The following is a 25793-nucleotide window of genomic DNA, read 5'->3' on the forward strand; positions in this document are numbered from 1 at the left end:
TAAAAAGAAGTCTGCTCATTTTAACAACTGTCCTATTTTACTGAAAATGGGTTTTATTTCATTAGTAATATTAAAAATACGTGATTTTTTAAAATTTAAAATATCACTTGGCACAAATTGTAGGTACTATTTTGTAAGTACATTTGTTACTAAAAAGCAAAGCTTGAAAAACACACGAGAGTTTCCTGAACGTGTTACTCCTATTGCATCATCTTCTCCTATTCCTATCCAATGTGGAAGAAATCTATTTTCACTTGTGAAGTTAGTGTCTTTTTTCCCCAACCTGTCATACAGGAACACTAATGGCGATAAGCATCAGGTTTGATTAATAGAAAACAGAAAGACATTTGTGTAAGCAAGTATTTAAGTAAATATTTTCTAAGCCAGGTTTACATGTTATTAAACCTACATAAAACTTGTAAAAATTTATTATTACTAATTTGACCATAAAGGCAAAACCGCCAAAGGTCAATTACTGCTCTAAAGAGCTCCCGCTGTCCTGTGGTTGGGGAGGACTTGGCCAAATCTGGGAGTCACAGCCCAGGTGGGCGCACTGGGAGCCTCGGCTTTATCTGCCAAGCAGAAGGGTCAGAAGAACTGCCTGTCTCCTTTACTCACCCGAAGTTCCTGGATTCCATAGCCCTCGGTCAGAGTGATCTGAAAGACCTCAAGGCCACAAAGGTAAGCTGCCAGCCTGGACAAGCTCTGCTTGCCACTGCCCCCCACTCCAACCAAGAGAGCACAGCCCTGAGGGGTTCGTAAGATCCGGCTGATGCGACACCTGGGGAAAGAAAGCACCCATCGTGGCACAGAATCGAAAATGCCCTGGGACTATGTCTGTTTTGTTTATTTTTATATATTTATTTATTTTTGAGATGGAGACTTGCTCTGTCGCCCAGGCTGGAGTGCAGTGGTGTGATCTTGGCTCACTGCAGCATCTGCCTCCCGGATTCAAGTGATTCTCCTGCCTCAACCTCCCAAGTAGTCGGGATTACAGGCACCCACCACCATGCCCCGCGAATTTTTGTATTTTTAGTAGAGACGGGATTTCACTATATTGGCTAGGCTGGTCTTGAACTCCTGACCTCAAGTGATCCACCTGCCTTGGCCTCCCAAAGTGCGGGGATTACAGGCGTGAGCAACAGCGCCTGGCCTATGTCTGTTTTGTTTATTCTTTAGATAAATAGTGAGAGACTAAATTCCAGTTTTTACTGGAAACCTCTAGTCCTTGTTCATTTGTTTCCCCATCAAAGATGGTATCTTCACCCTCACCCTTGAACTGCTCCCATGACAAACCGTCCTATGCTAATAACATTTTGAATTCTTTTAGTGCTTTGCTATCACCACCAAAAGTCCAAAAAGAAAATATATGCAAAGGCCTTGTGTTAAAGTCTTCAAAATATTTTGATTGGCAAGAAAGATCCGAATTCCACACCAGCATCCAAGTATGAGGACATCAAAGGAGGAGTAGCCTTGTGCCAGAAATCTTTGCTGTAGAATTATTTTGGAAAGAATGGATTTGTTTAGACCAACAGATCTCTCCGTGTGACTTACTCAGCAAATCAAGCACTTGTTTCTTAATGTAATTTTTGCTTCCTTCACACTAGAGCCTTCCCTTGTAACTACACCATTCTAGAATAATTTTCTGAAGCCATTCAGCACCGCAAAGTTAAATTTCCACCAAGGTCAACTAATCCCTTGTTCTGTAATATCCAAGGCATTCTGAATGCTTAATCTATTTATACTACTGCTATATTTTACAGCTATAAATAAACTGGCTTTAACGTTAACAAAAGATGGGTTTGGTTGAATAAATAGTTCATAATTATGTTAAAAATATTAAGAAAACCAAAAAAACAAAATATAAGCATGTAGATAGTAAAACACCTGAATTTGATGCCATCATTTTGCTCTCGGTTACTTTTCTGAAATGAACTTAAACTTCAGAACCTGAATAATCTACATAAATTGTTTTAAATAGTGCTTTTTGAAAAAGATTAAGTTGGGATCACTTATATTAGGACCAGCACACGTGAACATTTTCTGAAAACCTCCAATAACAGAAAAGATAGGTTATTTTTACAAGCTCAGTCATCACATTAAATTTTACTTCACATGACCACACAACAAAACAACCTTGGGGAAAGCTATAAAATTACTCTGACATGAGAGATACCCCAAGCTATAAAGCAGGGTTTTCATTTCATTTTAATGTATGCTTTGAGGTTTTTAACCTCACAAGATTCACTAAGTGGCAAAGTCCCTTTCTATAACACTCAAGGACATGCTCTTAAATCACCTCTAACGCTGAGTAAATCAGCTTCTAGCTCATAATCCCCGATCAAAGAAACAGCCTTACCTTTTAGGCCACTGAAAATTCCGTACTGAGGGATTATGTGGGAAAACGTCTCCTCAGTATCAATGGGAGGTTTCTGTTTCACCTGAGCCAGGATGCACATACACAGTGACTGTATATTAACCCAATGACAGATAGCATTGCTAATAGTTGATTTAACACCACGGTCTTAGATTCCAATTGAAACTTCCTTTGCATAGTCAGAGGAAGGATCACAACTGCAAAGGGATCAATAAAACTACCAACACTTAGTTATGATGACAGGAAGGGCTCTACAATTTTTGTAGGTTCTGGGGCCCAACATAAGTTTAAAGATTAATTCTTCTAAAAACTGAATTCTCCACATCTTATTTTCTCTGGATTTTTCCTTCTTCTTTTCTTTTATTTTTGAGAGATAGGGTCTCACTCTGTTGCCTAGGCTAGAGTGCAGTGGCATAATCCTAGCCCACTGCAGCCTCGAACTCCTGGGCTCAAGCAAGCCTCCCTCCTCAGCCTTCTGTGTAGCTGAGACTACAGGCACATGCCACCACACCCAGCTCATCAAAATAAAAAAAAATTGTAGAGATGGGGTCTCACAACGTCATCCAGGCTGGTCTCAAACTTCTGGCCTCAAGGGATCCTCCTGCCTCAGCCTCTCAAAGTGCTGGGATTATAGGTGTGAGCCACCACACTCAGCCTCTTCTTGTTTTCAATGATTTCTTTTTCCTTTTTCAAGTCTTTGGCTGTTGTCACTTATTTAAGTCTTTGCTGGTGTCAATGAGAGATGAAGGTGACTTGGACTACCAGAGCAGTATCAGATGTAAACATGTAATCAACTTTCTACACAGCAGTGGCAATGTTAAGTTGTTTAGCCCAGACAATGAACTGTGTCATCCCCATGCTAAAACCCATCCAACCACTTCTCACTGCACTTAGAATAAAATCAAACTTCCTTCTTCTGGTTATAAGGAAATACTCCTTATTGGTAAGGCCATTTCCTGCCTCTCCATTTTTATCATATTTTTCTCTATGCTGCAGCCTAACTGGTCTTCTTTTCTGTATCTCAAACATTCTTGCCTTAGGGTCAGATGCAATCTTATCTCTGTCTAGAATGTTCTTCCTCCAGATCTTTCCATGTGTAGCACCTAGTTATCACTCAGGTCTCACTTTAAATGTCACCTCTTCACAAAGATGCCCAGTTCCTCTTTGGAAATTCACATATTGTATTTCTCACAGAATCAACCTATTTTCCTTCTTGGCATGACACATCACTTTCTGATATTTTTCTTGCTCACTCTCTTGCTTAGTTGTTCATGTCCTTATAGATGTCCATCTTCATCGCTAACATGTAAGCTCAACTATAGAGGGGACTGGATTGTGCTCACTGCTGCTGTATCTCAGCACCTAGAACAATGTCTGATAGGAGGGGCTGTAGATGGTTGCACAGTCTGTGCACTACATGAGGTACCAGGTCTAGGAGGTGAGCGAGAACCTTATCAGCCATGCTCTATCCAAGGACAGGTGCCTTTTTCTAATTTTCTGCCAACACAGCATGAGCTCTCTCCCATTTTAAATAATTTGCACAAAATTGCTGAAAGGCTGGCAATATTCCTAGCTGGCACTCAACAAAACCTGCTTAATCAATGAAAATCAGTCCTTTGTCCCTTATGAACTATGTGACTTTGAACAAGTAATTTACGTTTCCACTTTCTTAATATTCAAGTAAAATAATGGATATGATGGCATCTCAGAAAACAGTGTGCCTATGTAAGACATTATTAAGAATGTGACATTAAAAAGCAACCCTCTTATACTTTAAAATTATATGTCAAACAGCAGATAAGAACTGGTGGTTCAGAGTGCTTAGTATGATCTATTGAAAAATGACAGTTGTGGATACCCAGCCATTCTTCCTTTTATGAAAAAGCATCGTGACTAACTCACACATGTTGCATGGCATCTTCAAATAAAACTAGGTGCATGGCAGCATTTAGTTCGTTGTAGTTGTCTAAGGTTTCCGTAAGAATCATCTTCAGCACTTCCCAGTCCTTCACTGGCATGTAATGTGGGTCCTTCCCTCTGTTAGCAAAGTGGCAATAGATGAGGGGCTGTTGAAGTAGCATGTGACTATCTATACCCTGCAGGATGAGAAAGGGGAAAATATGGCATATTAATCATCCACCAAGGTCCGGCTGCGGACCTAGCAAGAGAAATGCTTGCAGACCCATGCAAGCATGGGTGTAATGTTCCCAAGCATAGACCAAGTGTATTCTGGAGTCACAGCCATTGCAAAAAGGTAAGCCCTTGTGCACCTCTCTCATATCCTCATCTAACTTTGGTCCCAATACCCAGTTGGTGTTGGAGTAAGTAGTGACCTCTGACATTCACACACTTACTTCAAAATATTTATAAGTGGTTTCCAGCATTTTTTTCTGAAACAAATCACAGTCTTTTGTGTCTATCAGTTTGTCTCCATAAACACGGGCAGATTCATGAAGCCACAGACGTATTAAATCAAGTGGACCTTTTAAACACTCAGGAGAAGCAAATAAAATCCCCTACAAGGCAAAAATGGGGGAAAATAACTTAAATTCAAAGGTTGATGACATTCCAAATAAGTTTAACACTTTTTAAACTAAAATGTGAATTTAGCAAATGCTTAAAAGAAATATCATCAATAGTAATGTGCATGTTTGTGTATAAAAGTAGGTTTACTTTTTGAAAAGTGCAATATTTGAAAATTTTAGTATGCTTATACCCATTTTTAGGTATGCAAGTAAGACCATTTCAAGAGCCAGCACAGGCGTGAAATATCACATCTGAGTACTTGAGCCTATTAAGCCTTACAATGGACTAAGTTTACAAAACCAAAGTACAAACAGAAAGTCACAGTACTAACATCAAAGTCACAGAATCGTATTTTTTTTTTTACTACAAAATCATTTGATATCAGTCTAATCATTTCACAGATGAATACAAGACCAAAAGTAAAGTACCCAAATTCATACGTTATGGGTAGATCTGGGTCTAGCACCAACACACTGTGACTCCTGTGCCCACTCATGGTGCTTTCAGTATCTTAGGTTCACATCCACTCACTCGTCATGGAGAGAGGCCGCTTACTCTGGATGCACAGGAGAATAGTAAGGGGGTTGTGGAGAATTAAGTTGCAAAAGGCTAAAAAATTATTTGGCAGTGTCAGGTGCAGCTGACAGGCTGGATATGAAGAGTAAGGAGGCAGTCCTCTCGTCCCTTTTCACCTATGACCTCTCTTCCCTGTCCTTCCGAGATTAAAATTCTGCTTTTAAACAGCACGGTATTAAGCAATCTTTCCGGCAGGAGCTAGATACACAGACATGAAAAGAGCTGCTCCGTGTTCATAAGAAGCAACTGACTAATGCTGTGTTATGGACTTGAGGCAGTTGTGGAGTGATACTGAAAAGACGGTTATAAAAATATAAAGAAGTCCTATGGAGTTTTCATATTTAATCAATATACCACTTCTCTCACAAAAGAAATTTCAGCCATCCATTTGTACTGTACAGTGTAGACCGCATTAGTTGGATTTAAAAAAATAATTCCAGACTTTCAATTCCCTTTTCAGAATTTCCTAAGTCAAATACATAAACACTGTCCTTTTACCAGGTAAGCAAGGTAATTTTCAATATTAAACCAAAATGATCCAATAATTTAAAAATTACCATTTCTCTTAACATATGGTTAAAATCACACATAAATGCCTTATGCAAATACATGATCAATTATCCTTCTTACTTGGCACTCAGAACAGTAAGCACTCACTCACTCAATCTGAAGAGCCCAGACATCTACCTTTGCTTCCACTGCCAAGTCACCATATGCCATGGCCTGAATGGCCCCTACAATTCATGTCTTGAAACTTAATTGCCAATGTGACAATATTAAGAGGTGGGGCCTTTAGGAGGTGACTAAATCATGAGGGCAATGTGATCTTATGAAAGGGGTGCTGGGCATTTGCCCCATTTGCTCTGTCCCTTCTGCCCTGTGAGGATGCATCACGTAAAGCACCATTTTGGAAGCAGAGACCAGGCCCTCACCAGACACTGAATCTGCCAGTGCCTTAATCATGGACTTCTCAGCCTCCATAACTGTGAGAAATAAAATTCTATTATTTACGAATTACCCAATCTCAGGTATTTTGTCACAGCAGCACAGACAAAGACATTATATGACTTGTGGAGAAGCACTGTTCTCATTGATGCAATGGGAATAATAAACCTGCCATATTTACTTCCTGAGAAGTTTATGAGTAAAATTAAAGAATACATATGAAAGTATATAACCATAGTTTTAAGCTGTTTTATAAATGAACACCGTTAACAGTATGGCATGGTTTGGATGTGTGCCCCTCCAAATCTCATGTTGAAATGTGATTCCCAGTGTTGGAGGAGGGGCTTGGTGGGGAGTGATTGGATCATGGGGGCAGATCCTTCATGAATGGTTAGACCATCCCCTCTGTAATAAGTGAATTCTCACTCAGTTAGTTCACACAAGATCTGGTTGTTTAAAAGTTTGGGGACCTGCCCCGACTCACTCTCTTGCTCCTGGCTCTTGCCATGCAAAATGTGAAATACTGGCTCCCCATGACCTTCCACCATGATTGTCAGCTCCTGAGGCCCTCACCAGAAGCAGATGCTGGGGCCATGCTAGTCCAGCCTGCAGAACCATAAGCAGTTAAACCTCCTTTCTTTATAAATTACCCAGCCTCAGGTGTTTCTCTATAGTGACACAAAAAGTGGGCTAATACATAGTATTATAATTATTTGTCTACTCAAGAGGCATAACACAGAGCAGTCAAGGTACCTGGAAGACGTTTGATAAATCTCTCAGATTAAAGATGTAGTGGAATTTAATAGCCGTGGGTAAAAAGTTACACATCATTGTCTGATGGAATGCTATTGTTGCCTGGATCAAAGTGGGGCCACTCCTGAGAACTGATGGAGCAAATGCTTGCTGTTGGAAGTGGAAACTAAAGATTTGGCCATAGATGGTGTTCAGTGCATCCAAAGATGGAAAATTGAATGCAAACACTGTGAAATGTCTCTGAAAAGAAAAACAAATATAAGAGTGTAAAGATTACGATTGTACCAGAAAATTGCAAAGACCTGATTTTTTCACTCTTCCCTGTATCCAGGCCCATTACCATGTAGCTTTTTAGTGTTCCACTCTGACTCTGGGGTAGGCCATGTGATTTACTTAAGCCAATAGAAGGAGGCAGAAGTGACAGTGTGCCAGTCGTTGTCAGAGGTGTATATTTCTACTTACTTTGTTAAGCCTCTGACTTTGCCATAAACTCTACAGGCCCTAAAGTATGAGAGACACATAAAGCAGGGCCATATTGTCACAGTTACTCCAGCCAAAGCCACATCAAATTAACTGACAGTTTATCCCCAACATGCACAGATGAGCCCAGCCAAGATCAGCAGTCACTGAGCTCAGTCTCAGCTGAGTCCAGATGAATAAGCAACCACTGTATGCTACTGAATGTATGTTGGTGGTAGCTGTTTCTGTTGTCATGATTAAAAAGCTTATATGCGTACACAAAACGTGCACACAAATGTTTGTAGCAGCTTCCTTCATGATTGTCAAAAGTGAAAGCAACCAAGGTGTCCTTCAGTAGATGAACGGACAAACAAGCTGTGATGCATTCATACAGTGATTACTATTCAGCAATAAAAAGAGATGCACTATCAAGCCATGGAAAGACATGGAGAAATCTTAAGTGCATAGTTAAGCTAAGTGAAAAAAAGCCTATTTGGAAAGACTACATATCCTACGATTCTCACTACATGAAATTCTGGAAAAGGCAAAATTTATAGAAACAGAGAAAATATCAGTGCTTAAGGGATTAATATCCAGAATATATTGAGGCCTCCTAAAACTCAATGACAACAAAATAACCCAATTTAAACATGAGCACAAGACTTGAATAGACATTCCTCCAAAGAAGATACAAAAATGAACAAGCACATAAAAACATCACTAATCACTGGGAAAATGCAAATCATAACTACGAGATACTGCCTCACACTCAACAGCATGATTGCTGTCAAAAAACAAAACAAAACAGAAAATAAATGTGTGTGAGGATGTAGAGAAACTGGGACTCTGATGCACTGTCGGTAGGGAATAAAATAAGGTATAGTTGTCATGGAAAACAGTATCATGATTTCTCAAAAAATTAAAAGTAGAATTCTGATACAATTCATTAATTATATTGCTGGGTGTACACCCCAAAGAATTAAAAGCAGGGTCTTGAAGATATATTTGTTCACCCATGTTCACAGCAGCATTATTTACATTAGCCAAAGTGTGGGAGCAACCCAAGTGTCCATCAACAAATGAATGACTAAGGAAAATGTGGTAAATACATGTACTAGAATATGACTCGGTCTCAAACAGGGAAAAAATTCTGCAACATGCCACAACTGGATGAACCCTGGACATTATGCTAAGTGAAATAAGCCAGCCACAAAAAGACAAATACTGGATAATTCCACTTATATGAGGTACTTAAAATAGCCAAAATCATAGACACAGAAAGTAGAATGGTGGTTGCCAGCGGAAAGTGGGGAGGAGAAAAAGGGGAGCTCAATGGATACAGAGTTTCAGTTTCACAAGACGAAGTTATGGAGATGGGTGGTGATCTTGGCTGCCCAACATTATGTATGTAGTTAATATTATTGAACTGTACACTTGAAATGGTTAATGTGGTAAGTTTTATGTAACATATATTTTACAACAATAATAATAGTAAAGAAAAGACAAAAGATCAATTGTTACCAGGGACTCAGAGGGAAAAGAGAGAGGAATGAATTGGTTGAGTACAGAGATTTTGGGGCAGTGACACTATTCTATATGATATTGTTAACAGATGATACTTGTCATTATACATCTGTCAAAACCCATGGAATATATATAATACAAAGAAGGAATCCCAATGTAAACTCTGAACTTCAGTTAATAATACTGTGTCAATATTGGCTGATCATTGCAACTAATGCAAGATGTTAATAATAGGGTAAAACAAGTGGGGGCATTAGGAGAGTACATAGGAATTATCTGTACTTCCAGCTGATTTTGCTATAAACTTTGATATAAAAAGTCTACTAATTAAAACAAAAAGGCTTATTAGAACCCCTGTCTATTGTTAGTGGGAATAAAATATGGTACAGCTGCCATGAAAAACATGCTTAATCAGATGTCCCATAGGAATCCTAATCTGTACTCAAAAGCAGTACAATACAGATCTACAGTTTTTGAGTGCAGTATTCAACACCCTACCTGTAGCCTAGGATTGATGGTGAAGCTGCCCACCATTGGATTCATGCAGGCGACATACTGGCAGTTGTGGATTTCTTTAAGCATCACCTTCTGTCTATCATACCTGAAAGATAGAAAATAGAACCTTAAATCCAAAAACTGGAGATGACAAAACAACAAAATATAACAGTTCATAAAGGACTTCATCACAGATTATTTCCTTATCTTTATAATCACTCTGTGAGGTTGACCTTGTGAGCCTTATTTGAGAGACATCAAAACTGAAGCTCAAAAAACTGAAGGTGACTTAACTCCTTTGATGCCAAAATCAAGATCAAGAGCTGCATCAATATAAACTATTACTGCTTATTGATTCTCATGTTACTCTGTAGAAGCCATCTTGTATCCACAGCAAGACTCCAGTGGATGGGCTGGGGGCTGTCCCTATAGTTAACTGTCAGGGATTGATGACTACAGTGCCCAAACATTTACACCCTGCCAAATCAGATCAAGTTTCTCTTAAATAATTTGGTGTGAGTTAACACTTAAAGAGGACATGATTTCTAGACAGTCTTAACATTTCTGAGATACTTTTCAATCCAATCTTCCAAAGATACAAAGGGAAACTATTCCATTTAATATGATGAAAAGAGATACAAAGTAAACCCAAAAGATATTCCTTAGAAGAAACTGGTGATAATTCCACTTGAATTCATCCATAATAATTATTCATAATATTTTTTAAAATTTTATTATGCATAATAAATATGGATAAATATTATTATCCATAATAATTATTAGATTTTGGGAGAGAGTAAACTACAGAGAATTGCTTACCAATGTCCATAATCAATATGCTGCCGGATCAGGGTGTGAGGCTGAACAGTGCCATATAAGTCCACTTCAGGCATGTTCATGTCATCGATAAAATAAATCAATTTTTTATTTCCTCCAGGACCATAGTTATGACCAGCTTTTTTCTCTAGGGGTTTCTCAAGAATTTCTGAAATAAACATATATTTCTGTCCACCAATCAATAGAATGTAAATGTTCTGTTTAGTCATTTTTCTTTTGTTCTTACCTTCTTCTGTTGATTTCATCTACCCCATGGTTTCAGGTATCACCTCTTCATAGGTTAAGAGACCTGACATGTGTATCTGGCCCCTCCTTTTGTGTCATGCTCTCCTGCCAATCTCCCTCCTGTTGCCAGAAGTCACTCCACCTCTCCTTTATGGAGACTGCAACATGTGCAGCACGACATCACCTTGTCCATCACAGCTGAAACAACCCAACTCCTGATCTGTGTACTTCCTCCCCTGTACCCATTCTATATGGCCACTGCTAGTCCAGCTATGGCCTGGTCTCTCAGTTCTCTTCTCTTATCATCTCTGCAGGAGAGTCTGGGAACAGCTCAGGAAAGTCTCCCATACCTGTCTTCTTAGGCGGCTGGAGTGCAGAAGCACAAGAACAGTGTACGTAGACACCATCCACAATGTAGACACCATCCGTGTATAAATAAAGTTACATTTCTTCCTGTGTCTATATGACTTTGTGTCTATTTTTTAAAGTCCTGGGTGAAGGAAATCCAGAACAGTGTGTGTCTGAGATGTAGTATCTAATTATTTGTTGACTCTCCAAACAGACTGTAAGTATTTTGAGACCAAGGAACTATGTCATATTCACTGCTATACCACCAACAATGGCCACAACAAATACTTTTTTAAAATGAGCAAACAAATGAATGAATGAACAAAGAATCATACAATAAATAAACACCTTTTCCAAGAGGCAGACCCACATTTCCAAACACTTGCTGAGCACTAATTCTTACTAGCCATTACCATCCAACGTTCAGCCAACACTAAATCTGCCTCTTTTCCAACTCAGCTTAACATCTTCTCTTCCTCACTCATAATTCACCTCTTCCCTTTTGCCTCTGTGCTCTTGCTTATGGGGTTAACACGCCCAGTCAGCCAGATGCAAAGCCTCCCAGTAATCTCTCTCTCCTAGTCCCGTGTTTTCCAACCACAGCCTATAAATGGTACTTCATGTCATTTCCATATGTTCCCAACTTGCCACCTCCTTTTCTACAACTCTGGTCCAGGGTCACATTACATATAGCTCTTATACTACTCAGGGGGACTGATCTCCCCACCTCAGATCTCTCTTCTCAAAAGACAGTGCCCACCTTGTCAGTTACTTGCTTCCCTATCAATGGTTCACAGTCCCCTCATTTTGTGTCTCAGCATTCTCTCTAGTTGGTGTGATCAACCATCGGTGGTTGCCTGGGACCGTCCCAGTTTTAACACTACAAGTCCCACGTTCCAGAAAACACTTTGGTCTTTTGGCGAACTGGATAGGTGGTCACCCTATCTGCAGTATAACTCCACATCAATAGCTTAGCCTTTTCCATATCTTCCACCCAATCATCATGCTTCAGGCATCACAGAGATTCAATTCGTTGACTGTGTCCCACAATTTTCTTTCTTCCATGTCTTTCCTTAAGCTGGTCCTTCTATCCTAATCTTCTTCTTTGCCTATTTGTCGCCCCAACTCAAATGTTTGAAACCATAATTCTCTTTACAAGTATACTGACAACCATAGCTCTTTCTACTCCTCATACTAATAGGCCATCTCTAAATCTTATTCATGCCTGTATTCCTTTTAGGAATTAGCAAGATGCCCTCACATCATAGTCAAGTAATTTGTTCAACTACTGAACTGTAGCCTAATCTTCCATTTATAAATCATAGAGTCTTTCATATCTGCAAATGAAAAACATATACCCCACATAATGCTTGGGAAAAAGTAGGTAAATAATATGTATTTTCTGAAGAGATGAATGAAATAACTGGCTCTTTTTGGGGGACAGGTATCTCAATACATTTCCCAGGCTGGACTCAAACTCCTGGGCTCAAGCAATCCTCCGACCTCAGCCTCCTGAATAGCTGGGACTACCAGCATGTACCACCACACCTGGCTTGAGTTGGCTTTCTAAGGGTTCCATTCATAAAGATAAGACCAAATGACTAATAAAAAGTTGATAGAAAAATCACTATTGGCTGTTAATGATGTCAATGAGTAAGAAAATGTATTATTATTATTATTTTTTTTTTTTTGAGATGGAGTCTCGCTCTGTCGCCCAGGCTGGGGTGCAGTGGCCGGATCTCAGCTCACTGCAAGCTCCGCCTCCCGGGTTTACGCCATTCTCTTGCCTCAGCCTCCCGAGTAGCTGGGACTACAGGCACCCGCCACCTCGCCCGGCTAGTTTTTTGTATTTTTTAGTATTATTAGTCTCCACTGATATAGCTAAGAAAACAACATATATCCACATATAAACAGACACCTCGGAAACTCACATTCAGGACAACTCAATGGTTTTAATAAACAATTGGACATCAGAGAGTTTGGCTGTCCCCCAACAGAGCCCCCTTTCTCTGCTGGAGAGTGACTGGCCTTCCGACATCAGCTCTGTGATTTCCCCTCTACTTCCCATGTCTCTTGCTCACCCTACCTAACTCTGGGAATGCCCCAGATCTGTGAGGTTCTTTTGATTACATTGATTAGTTATTCAGTAGTTCAAAATTAGTTCTAGTGACTTTAAGATTTCATTAATGCCTCTTGGTTCTGTCATTTACTCAGTTTTAAATGAATTTATCCTAAATTAATCTCTTACTTGAAAAAGTAGCCAGAACATACCTCCTTGAGTATACCCTTATATTGGTAAGACTCCAGGCAATTAAAGGTAACCAGTGGTTTTGAGGTACCAAATTAACACTACTGATGTATATTCTTGCTGCTCTAAAGCATAATCACCCAAATAAAGCCATGAGTGACACAAAAAGCCAAAATCACAACAATATTTAAAGAACGTGTATTTAACAAGGATGATAAGTACAAATTCATCTGAGGCCCAAGCAACAACTCTAAATTCTAGGGAAAGGTATTATGAGTCTTTTGGGCCACATGTTCCCACCTTGATGATTTTTGATCCCTTGTTTCTGGAAAATAAACAGGTGCACTTACTTTGCAGAGCTGCGGATGTTGTATAGTAGTTGAAAGGCACACGTGATACTATGTAATCCTGAGAGAGACTTGCCAATGTGTCACCTACAAAGACTGTTTTTCCCACTCCTGCATTTCCTACTAGCATTAGAGGTTTTCCTTTCTCAAGCAACAACTCCATGAAATATCTAAGACGAGTTGTCTCTGATGTGTGAACCAGAACTGTCTGGGAGGAGAAACAGAATGGAACAAAAATCAGAAAGAGAGAGCACGCTCACGCGAGCGAGAGGCATTTCAAAATTATTTATCAAACTCAACACAGTCACTTTAGAATTGAGATCCAAATAATTCATAGTTCAGATTAGCACCCAATGGGAGAGATTCCACCTTATTTTCAGTTTTGAATGGTCGTTGTTCAGACTTTGTAGCTTGAGGGGAGCAATTAGATAATGCCATCAACGTACCATAAAGTAAACAACTGATTTATCATTTCCAAATTAAGTACTAGCCCCCAAGGCTCCTTATTTCAGAATACCTACTCTACCCAACATTGTGGTAAGCACAGAAGGGAATACAGTAAACATATAAGAAACTATCTACAACATTTCAGGAGATGAGAAAATGTTCGAGAAGTCAAGACACACACAAACGAAAATTGGGACCAATTCCTTGGCCTCATTAGATTAAATGGCTAAATGATTCAGCATGCTAAAGGAGTTCAGTGTGGGAAGAGACCAGTTTAGGGAGAAATGATGGCTTTTAAGTGGAATATGAAGAAACCAAAACACATTTGAAACATATCATGCCTTGCTTTGTTAAAAACTAAAACTTAATTTTTATGTTTCAAAAATTGGCTATTTATGCACTCTATTACTTTACAAACAATTTGAAGTGGCTTACAGGAACACAAATAAATAAAAATCAAACTCAGGGAACACATTACAATGTAAGATCAGAACAAGAAGTAGATGTAGATATGCAGTAAACAGAATTTTGCTCAGTGATTAAAAGATAGGTGATTCTGGGTTTTGGCACCAAAACAAAACACAAAATACAAAAGATAATTAATGATTTGTTGCATTTCTTGGTGTTCAAATTTAAAAGGAGGGGAGAATCTACCTGCAAGATTCATATTGTTTGTAAGAAATCCACATAAAGTCTATAATGGATGAAATTCTTCTCTACCTGGCTAGCATATACTAAACACAATGGAATATTGTGAGGTTTTTGTTTTTTTGGTTTTGTTTTTTATGTTGTTGTTGTTTTTGAGATGGAGTCTCACTCTGTCACCCAGGCTGGAGTGCCGTGGTGTGATCATGGCTCACTGCAGCCTTGACTTCCTGAGCTCAGGTTATTCTCCCACCTCAGCCTCCCAAGTTGCTGGGAATACAGGCACCTGCCATCATACCCGGCTAATTTTTTGTATTTTTAGTAAAACGAGGTTTCACCGTGTTAGCCAGGATGGTCTTGATCTCCTGACCTTGTGATCTCCCTGCCTCGGCCTCCCAAAGTGCTTGGATTACAGGCATGAGCCACCGTGCCCAGCCCATCATGAGTTTTTTTAATGACTATTTTTTTTGAGACAGGGTCTCACTCCTACACCCAGGCTGGAGTGCAGTGGCATGATCATGGCTAACTGCAGCCTCGACTTCCTGAGCTCAGGTTATTCTCCCACCTCAGCCTCCCAAGTAGCTGGGACTACAGGCATGCACCACCATGCCCAGCTAATTATTTTGTATTTTTTGTAGAGACGGGGTTTTGCCATGTTGCCCAGACTGGTCTCAAACGCCTGGGCTGAAGCGATCACCTGCCTCAGCACCCCAAAGTGCTAGGATCACAGGTGTGAGCCACCAAGGCTGACTTAACTGAATATTTTATACACAATTCAAGATCATCTTCATGACTGAACATGTACTCTAGAACTTCATTTTAATTCAGTGATACTCTTAGGGTTTCCTAAAAGACAGAACTGTTCTGTGCTACACTAAACAGTTCTAGACTACTCTTTAATAAACATTTGAGCTGCATCTCATATTTTTTTCTCCTTTCTTGCTGCTAGTTGTCATCATTTGCTTTTAAATTTGTCTGCTGGCCTTTTTTCACATACTAATACCAATAATTCACACTTACTGAGAAATGAGTATATAGGTGTGGCAGGTACCATGCTAAGCACTTTACATGCATAATGTCATAAGACACCCATAACAAACCTATAAAGACAGTTGCTATTTTTATTTCAGAGGTGATGAAACTAAAGCTAAAAGAACATAACCGACTTGGTCAAGGTCATGGTTACTAGTAAGTGGCAGTACTTCGATTCAAACCCAAGTCAGAGCCTGACCTCTCTCTTATCTACACATAGAATGCTCTTCAGAGCATGGACTCTGGAGCCAGGCTGCCTGGCTGTGAATCCTGCTTTGCTTGTTTTAGTGTGACCAACTCTTGTTAGTTTGCTAGGGATTTCCCAGTTTTAAAATTTAAAGTCCAATGTTCCCGAAACTCCTTTAATCCCAGTCAAACTAGAACTGTTGGTCATCCTATACTTACTACCTGTATAGCTCTGGATATATTTCTTCTCTTCGTGCCTGTTTCTCCATATGTTTAAAAAAAAAAAGGGGGGGGAGCTAGTGACAGTCCCTGCCTTAGAAGGTTGCTATAAGGATTGCTTTATGTACAGCATTCAGTAAAGCGCTTGACATATTACAGCATAATATTAGTATTTCTATTATTATTGACTTTCTATGGTTATCTTCCACTATATTAAGATGCTGTTAATTAAGTAATAACATTTGGTACAACTGTGTGGAAAGAAAGAGCACAAACTGCTCATAGGTTCTCTGTTGAATACAAGATATCATCACTAAGGTGCATCAACCTTGTGATAGCAGTTTTCAGGTCTTCAGCAGTTCTTGGTTGATTACATGTTCTCAGCCTTCAACCAGCTAGATTATACTTGTAGATAGCTGAATTCTAGGTAGCTTGAACAAAAAGCAAGATTTTCAAATAGATAAAGTAGATGGAGCAGACACTTTTGACTTCTTTTTTTTTTTGAAATGGAGTCTCACTCTTGTTGCTCAGGCTGGAGTGCAATGGCGCGATCTTGGCTCACTGCAACCTCTGCCTCCCGAGTTCAAGCGATTCTCTGCCTCAGCCTCCCAAGTAGCTGAGACTGCAGGCACCAGCCACCACGCCCAGTTAATTTTTTGTATTTTTAGTAGAGAAGAGATTTCACAATGTTGGCCAGGCTGGTCTCAAATTCCTGGCCTCAGGTGACCCAACCCACCTTGACCTCCCAAAGCGCTGGGATTATAGGCGTAAGTCACTGTGCCCGGCCTTCCCTGCTTCTTCTTTGTTGGGAAAGACCCCACTTTGTCCAAGTCCTCACCCCTCCCCCACATAGCCATGTGCTCCACAGGAAGCTCTGCCTGGCTCCTGCAGGATGTGAGGACTCATCAAAGCCCATCACGGCAGCCCCGCTACCGAGGCCTGAGACTGGATTAGAGGTGGCACATGGCCCAGTCTGCAGAATTAGATGCAGGAGGCAGTCAGCTCCAGACTTCTGAGGAAGGTTTCCTCACTCTTAATAAAAAGATAGGAGAAAGTCCCTGCCTCCTTTGAAGTTGTTTTCTGGAACCACTAGAGACATCTTGAGACAATGTTAAGAAGAGCAGTGCAGAAAGACGAGATGATCAGAATCCTTGGTGATGCCGCCAAGTCACAGAATTAATCTGCATTGTGGTTATTTGACCTCTGAATTCCTTGTTTGTGAAATAATAAATTTCCTCATTGCTTGGGGTTGAACTGTCTCCTCCCCAAATTTCTATGTTCAAGTCCTAATCTGCAGTATCTCAGAATGTGATGTTATTTGGGAATAGGGTTGCTGCAGATGTAATGAGTTAGGATGAAGTCATACTGGAGTAATATTACAGGCTGATAATGTTGTGTCCCCACAACATTCATGTCATAAAGTCCTAACCCCGGTATTTCAGAATGAGACTGTATTTGGAGACAGAGGCTTTAAAGGGGCGATTAAGTTAAAATGAAGCCATTAGACTGAGTCCTAATCCAATCTGATAGGTGTCCTTATAAGAAAATTTGAACCCACAGGGAGACATCAGGGATACATATGCACAGAGAAAAGCCATGTGAGGATGCAGAGAGAAAGTGGCTATGAGGAGTGAGGCCTCAGGAGAAGCCAAACTTGCTGACACCTTGAGCTTGGACTGCTAGCCTGCAGAGCTGTGAAGAAAGAAACTTCTGTTGTTGAAGTTGCCCAGTCTATGGGATTTTGTTATGGCAGCCCTAGCAAACTAATACAGTTGTCCTCCTTTAACCTTGGCGAGGTATGTGCCAAGGCACCCAGGGAATGCCTGAAACCACAGATGGTACAGAACCCTATATATACTGTTTTTTCCTATACCTATATACCTATAATGAAGTTTAATTTATAAATGAGGTACACTAAGATATTAACAATAATAAAATAGAACAATTCTGTCAGCAGCACTATTCTTGCACTTTGGGTCATTATTATGTAAAAGAAGGGTTACTTGAACACAAGCACTGCAATACACAATAATCGACCTGGTCACCAAGACAGCTGGATGAAGGGATGGTTACCATCCTGGGTGGGATGAAGTGGGGTGGCACGAGATTTCATTCTGCTACTCAGATCAGTGTGCAATTTAACTTATAAATTGCTTATCTTTGGAATATTCCATTGAATATTTTTGGACCACTGTTGACCACAGGTAGCCAAAACCTCAGAAAGCCAAGCCATGGATAAGTGAGGGACTACTGTACAGATTTGCTTGTTTGTTTGAATTTTTATTTGTAAATTTACGCAACCAGTTTCAGAATATACAGATTATTCTGTAGTTTGCTTTTTTCAATCAACATTATACTTTTGAGATATGCTCATATTGGTGTATCTAGGTCTAGGTAATTTTGCTTACTGCTGTGTAGATTTCCATTCTACTAATACATTACAACTTAGTTTTTCAATTTTCCTTTTTTTGGTGGTTGTCAGGAACAACATGACCATGATCATCTTTGTATGTGTGGTTGGGTTTCTCTAGGTTACAACTATAATTAATTTTTTTGGATCACAGAGCTAAAATATGCTTTTTGTTTTAAAAAAAGTTAATTTTTAATTGACAAAATTATATATATTTATTGTGTATAATGTGATACTTTGAAATATGTATACATTGTAAAATGGCTAAATCCAGCAAATTAACATACACTTACAATTCACATAGTTTTTTTTTTTTTTTTTTTTTTTTCCCGGAGATATTTTCACCCTTGTTGCCCAGGCTGGAGTGCAATGGTGCAATCTTGGCTCACTGTAACCTCTGTCTCCCAGGTTCAAGCAATTATCCTGCCTCAGCCTCCCATGTAGCTGGGATTACAGGCACATGCCACCACGCCCAGCTATTTTTTGTATTTTTAGTAGAGACGGGGTTTCGCCATGTTGGCCAGGTTGGTCTTGAACTCCTGACCTCAGGTGATCCACCTGCCTCAGCCTCTCAAAGTGCTGGGATTACAGGTGTGAGCCACCGTACCCAGCCCCACGTGCTTATTTTTTATGGGAAGAATACTTACAATTTTTTCTCTTAATGGCTTTTTACAAATACTATACATTGTTATTAACTATAGTCACCATGTACAACAAATCTCTTGAACTTATTTCTCCTGTCTAACTGAAATTTTGTATTCTTTGACCAACATCTCCCCAACCTCCTAACTCCAGCCCCTGGTAGCCACCATACCACTCTCCACTTCTATGAGTTCAACTTTTAAAATTTCACAAATAAGCGAGATCATGCATTATTTGTCTGTGTCTGACTTATTTCACTTAATGTACTCCAGGTTCATCCAAGTTGCTGCAAAGGACAGGATTTCCTTCTTTGTAAAGGCTGAATGGAACAAGTTGAATATTCCTTATCTGAAATGCTTGTGATCACAAGTATTCTGGATTTCAATTTTTGGGGGTTTTGGGATATTTGCATTGTACTTACTGGTTGAGCATTCCTAATCTGAAATGCAAACTATTCCAATAAACATTTTCTTTGAGCATCATGTCAGCCCTCCAAGTTTTCAATTTTGGAACATTTTAGATTTTTGAATGAGAGATGCTCAACCTATATGCCATTGTGTGTATGAACCTCATTTTTTTTGTCCGTTCATCCATTGATGGACACTTAGGTTAACTCCATATCTTGGCTATTGTGAATACTGCTGCAGTAAATATGTGAGTGCAGATATTTTGTTTCCTTAGGATATACATCCAGAAGTGGGATTGCTAGATTATACGGTAGCTCAATTTTTAATTTGAGGAACCTCCACACTGTTTTCCATAATGGCTGTACTAATTGATATTCTCACCAACAGTGTACAAAGGTTCCATTTTCTCATTTTTCTTGACAACACTTGTTATCTTTTGTCTTTTTGATAACAGACATTCTAACAGGTGTGAGGTGGTATCTCATCATGGTTAATACAGATTTGATTTTGAGAAGTGGGCTGCTGTTGTAACAGATACCTAAAAAAGTGGAAGTGACTTTGGAACAGGATAAGAAAACAGGATAGAATAGTTTTAAGGCGCAGGCAAGAAAATGCCTAGATTGCATTGAAGAGATTGCTGATGGAAATATGAACATTAAAGAGGCTTCTGGTGAGGCCTCAGATGGTAATAAGGAATATGCTACTTGACACTGGCAGAAAAGCAATTCTTGTCATAAAGTGGCAAGGAACATGGCTGAATTGCATTCTAGTGTTCTGTGGAAGATAGAATCTGTGAGTGATTAGCTCAAGTACTTAACTGAGGAGATTTCTAAGAAAAGTGTTGAAGGTGTGACCTAGTTTCTCCTTATTGCTGGCAAAATTAAAGAGGTGAAAGATATATTGAAGAAGTAACTGTTAAGCAGAAAGGAACTAGAATTTAAAGATTTGGGAAATTCTCAGCTTCTCCATATGCAGAACATGAGAAAGTGTATTCTGGAGAGAACACCAAAGTGTGGCCAGCCAAAGTGTGGCCAGAAGATGACTCCATAAAGAAATTATGGGTGTAATTCTTAGACAAAATCAGCTATTTCAAAAGAAGTCAGAGATACAGATGTGGATATACCAGCAGAAATATTGCCATCTTGGGGTAAAGAGGATGGAAACAGGACAAAATGAAGGAAGGTAAGACTTCTTAGGTTCTACAGGACAAGACAATTTAGCAACCTGGCTGCAAATGTGTATTAACCTCCAAGAAAAGGGAAAGTAACTCCAAAGGCAATTCAGAGATCAGCAGAACATCCACTGATGCCATCACTGGCCCAAAAGGTACAGATCAGGGAGATGAAGCTATTTCTCCCTCACTTTCAGGGAGTGGGGTTACCACTTCTGTCAGTGAGCTAGGATGCTACTGCCCGGTGCCCCAGGGACAGGGCTGCTGCCCAAGGCCATGGAGGTGGGGCTGCTCTCAAGGGCAACACTGCCACCTCAGTGGGTCCAGAGGCAGGGCCATCATCCCAGTGGGCCCTGGTATAGGGCATTGAGCCAAAGAAGATTATTCTAAAGTCTTAAGAATCTAAAGGAATTTGCTCTGCTAAGTTTTGGACTTCTGATTTCTCCCTTTACAAATGGAAAGGTCTATCCTATGCCTGTTCTACCACTGTATTTTGCAAGCAGGTAACTTCTCTGGTTTTGTAAGTTCACAGCTAGAGAGGAATTTTGCCTCAGGATGAATTGTACCTCAATTTATTTCATGAATTGATAGATGAAGTGTATCATGTAGATGATACTTGGATTATATTTGGGACTTAGAGTTGATACTGGAATGGATTAAGAATTCTGGGCTGTTGGTAGGCTGGGTGTGGTGGCTCATGGCTGTGATCCTAGCACTTTGGGAAGCCAAGGTGGGTGGATCACTTGAGGTCAGGAGTTCAAGACCAGCCTGGCCAACTTGGTGAAACCCTGTCTCTACTAAAAATACAAAAATTAGCTGGGCATGGTGGTGGGGTGCCTGTAATCCCATCTACTAGGGAGGTTGAGGCAGGTGAACTGCTTGAAACTGGGAGGCAGAGGTTGCAGTGAGCCAAGATTGCACCATTGTACTCCAGCCTGGGCAACAGAGTGAGACTGTCTCAAAAAAAAAAAAAAAAAAAAAAAAAAAAAAAAGAAAGAAACGAAAAAAAGAATTTTGGGCTGTTGGAATGGGTGAATGTATTTTGTATGTTAGTAGGACTTGAATTTTGGGAGTCAAGAGGGCACATTATTACAGGCTGAATTATGTCTCCTCCAAAATTAATCTCTTAAAGCCTCAACCCCTCATACCTCAGAATGTGACTGTATTTGGGAATAGGACTTATAAAAGAGATAATTAAGTTAAAATGAGGTTATTAGGGTAGGCCCTTATCCAATGTGACTGGTGTTCTTAGGAGAAGAGGAAATTTAGACATACAGGGAGACAGTGACCATGAATGTGCACAAAGAGAAAAGGCTATGTGAGGTCACAGCAAGAGATGCCTATCAGCAAACTGAGGAGAGAGGCTGCAGGAGAAACAAAACCCCTTGGTATCTCCATCTTGGACTTCTAGCCTCTAGAACTAAGAGAAAAACACGTTTGTACTGTTTACGCCACCTGGTCTTTGGTCTTTTGTTATGGCAGCTCCAGGAAATGAATGCACTGGGCTTTCTGTTATTTGGCACTAACTGCCTCCTAATAAATGCCACAGAAATCACCTATATGCCACTCATACAGCACTCCCAAAATAATAAGCTCCAAAATGAATCAGAATGACATGATTTCAAGGAAGAAATAAAATGAAAAGGAAAACACATTGAGGCAGAATAAGATGATCAAAGAATAACTGAATCTAAGGGAAATGTAGAAGAGTGATCTATGCAAAGAAACAGTGAAGAGAGAAAGTTTCATTTGGATCATCAGCTGTCACGTGACTCAGTGAGAAGAGGAGATTAAACATATTCATTTGATAGCTGGAGGGTATAAGAAGAAAGTTATATGTGAAAAGCGCTATCTAAGAAATTTATAATAAGTTCAGAAGTAAGAATCACTGAACAGAAATATGCCTTCAATGTTTACAAACTCACAAAGTTTCTAGGAAAATATAAACAAATTATTTCTTTATATTTTATAGTTATTGCAGATTTAAGTTGTACTATTTTTTAAAAAGAGGATGCAGAAATATAACAGCCATCTCACTAAGCATTCTTATAGCTGCGATTCTTCTCTCCCAGTGATATATGTCATATGCTGAGCATATTAACACAATAACTTATTCATCAGGCAAGAAAGAAAAAAAAAGATTTTTTTTTTAAAGGGATCACATCAGCACACTTCACTTGAATATTGGTGATATGGTTTGGATCCGTGACCCCACCAAATCTCATGTTGAATTGTAATCCACAATGTTGGAGTTGGGGCCTGGTCGGGGGGTGACTAGGTCATGGGGGCGGTTTCTCATAAATGGTTTAGCACCATCCGTCTTGGTACTGTTCTCATGATAGTGAATTCACTCTCATGAGATCTGGTCATTTAAAAGTGTGCAGCACCTGCCCCCTCACTCTCTCTTGTTCCCGCCTTGGCCAAGTGAAGTGTCTGCTTCCCCTTCCCCTGTGATCTCTTGAGGCCTTCCCAGAAGCCCAGCAGATGCCAGCATCATGCTTCCTGGGCAGCCTGTGGAATCATGAGCCAATTAAACCTCTTTTCTTTATAAATTACCCAGTTTCAGGGTTTTTAAAAAATATATATAGCAATATGAAAATGGACTAATACAATTGCTATGTTCCACACACCTACCTGCAGAGGCACATCTGGATCCATAGTAAATTGGGCAATTTTGTCAGCCCAAGGCAATAATTTCTTCGTTTTGTGGTCCACATAATAATCAAAGATTGTTCCCTGGGATGGAAATTTCACTGCTTTCATCTCTTTCTGCCACCACCGGCTGAAGTCAGCTTGATAATCAGAAAGCTAAGGAGAACAAGAGAAATACTTATTGTAGACTCAAAGGTAATTAAAACTATGAAAAAAAACAAGAAACAAATTATGAGTAATATCATCATAGAAGTAGAAGCCTAAAATTACCATATACCCATCAAGCACAAATTTTGTGAAATAATTAACTTAAAAAGCAAGGTAAAGTTAGGTGAATGCCAGATTACCTGTTGGTTATTCAATCTAATGACAACATATTATGCAAATTCCTGTGCTAGGTAGTCACTATTGAACAGTGGTGTTCACTTCTACCAATGTTCACAACAATTTATGGGAAAATGGGAAAAATAAGAATGGAGTACTTTTAAAAAATTAATAACATTATTTGATTTAAATACTGTCCTTTGTTCTGAGCTTATAGCTTTCCTGGCCCTTTCAATAATAAAATAATTTTCCCTTATAAAATTATGGTGATAAATAGTTATTTTTATAAATGCTCTGGCTTAGAAAAGTAAACAACTGGCAACTCTATACCATTCCTACACATCATTATTGAAACTCTGTTGATCTCTGGAATTCTAAACCTGGGAATCCCTGCCATGAGAGATGGAGGAATGGAGAAACACATGGACCTGTTTTCCCACCAGACCAGATCTAAGGGTTGTAGTTGAAAACTGCATAGGGACCAACTTTCAGCCTCCAGAGAGATTTATAGTAGCAAGGAACAGACTCTCTTTACTGGGAGGTGCTTGTTTTAATATGAGTATAGATAGAAGTCATTTACTGCTAGATTAGGGTTTGGAAAATAAAGAGGAGGACAACTGTGTGCAACAACTAGAAAAACCCTTCTATATCAACAGGATGACCTGGCCCAGTGATGCCCATGTCCAGAGGATGACCTGGCCCAGTGATGCTCATGTCCAGAGGATGACCTGCCCCAGTGATGCCCATGTCCACAGGATGACCTGACCCAGTGACTCCTATATCCACAGGATAATCTGGCCCAGTGACTCCTATATCCATAGGATGATCTGACCAGTCACTGCCATAGCCACATGATGACCTGGTCCAGTGACACCTCTATCCATCCACAGAAGACCTGGCCCAGTTACTCCCATATCCACAGATGACCTGGCCCAGTTACTCCCATATGCACAGATGACCTGCCCCAGTGACTCTTGTATTCATAGGATGACCTGGCTCAGTGCCTCTTATATCCACAGGAGACCTGGCCCAGTGTATCCTATATCCATAGCATGACCTGACAAAGTGAGTTTGATGAACTTTTAAAAATACTGTGTGTGTCTACTGCTTTCAGCAATCTCATTTTTATCTATGACTTCAACTGTGATTTTTCCCCAGAGAAGTTTTTAAACCTGCTTTTACTTTGATGTCCCTATGTCATGGATTATGGCCTATAAACTGGGCAGGGGGGGTGATCAGTGTTCACAGGGACAACTTGCCCCACCATCTTCCAAACCAGCTGAGAACATCCTTCTACCACCCCATGCATGAGTTATGCATTTAGGTTCATTTAAATTATTTTCAGATTGGTGGCAGAAGACATTTCTTCACCCTATAAAAGTTGGTCTTGAGCCAGGACAGTTCAGATGATATCACTTATCTGGCACCATTCTCTGTAGGCAGACTTTTACATCAAACTTTGCTTCACCTAACCACTACATAGGCAAAATGATTTTGGTGACAAATCTTTCATTCATTAATTCATTCAACTAAAGTGCATTTGTTCTAAAGTAGAAAAGAAAACAAACAGGGTCTCTCCTCTCACGGAGTTTATGGGGAAGATAGAGGGGAAGAATATGAAGATGTGTCATCCAGCTGAGGCTAAGTCAACAAATGCAGAAATCAACAGTTGCCTTGAAAGTGGTTTGCTATAAGTGAGAGTAACAGAGGCAATGTATTTTAATTGGATGCTCAGGGAAGTCATCTTTAAGTGCCATTTCAGGAAGAGTCCAGCACGTACAAAATTCCTGTGGGATGAAAGAACTTGGTGTGTACAAGAAACTGGACCCCGTAGCTGGCGGGCGGGCAGGCGGCGGGGGAGGGCGGGGAGTGGGGGAGGGAGTGGCAGAAGAAGAAACAGGAAGAGCTAAGCAGGGCTAGATTCAGAGGCCTTATAAACAGAATTAAAATTTGAAATGTTATCTTAAAGGCAATAAGCAGCCATTCAAGTGTTTTCAA

General features: G+C 39.8%; 1 protein-coding gene across 1 annotated transcript in view; it reads right to left on the reverse strand.

The window, feature by feature from the left end:
• The window catches only part of DNAH11 (dynein axonemal heavy chain 11), a 373548-nt gene that overhangs the window by 165593 nt on the left and 182162 nt on the right, over positions 1-25793 (reverse strand). Inside the window, exons 45-52 of the mRNA XM_077996991.1 lie at positions 23454-23627; positions 13664-13868; positions 10475-10640; positions 9659-9761; positions 7178-7417; positions 4732-4893; positions 4280-4473; positions 619-781 (exon numbers count right to left, since the gene is read on the reverse strand). Coding sequence (XP_077853117.1) covers positions 619-781; positions 4280-4473; positions 4732-4893; positions 7178-7417; positions 9659-9761; positions 10475-10640; positions 13664-13868; positions 23454-23627 — 1407 coding nt within the window. The remainder of the gene's footprint in view (positions 1-618; positions 782-4279; positions 4474-4731; positions 4894-7177; positions 7418-9658; positions 9762-10474; positions 10641-13663; positions 13869-23453; positions 23628-25793) is intronic.

Source organism: Macaca mulatta, chromosome 3, assembly GCF_049350105.2.
Source record: "Macaca mulatta isolate MMU2019108-1 chromosome 3, T2T-MMU8v2.0, whole genome shotgun sequence".
Classification (NCBI taxonomy): Eukaryota; Metazoa; Chordata; class Mammalia; order Primates; family Cercopithecidae; genus Macaca; species Macaca mulatta.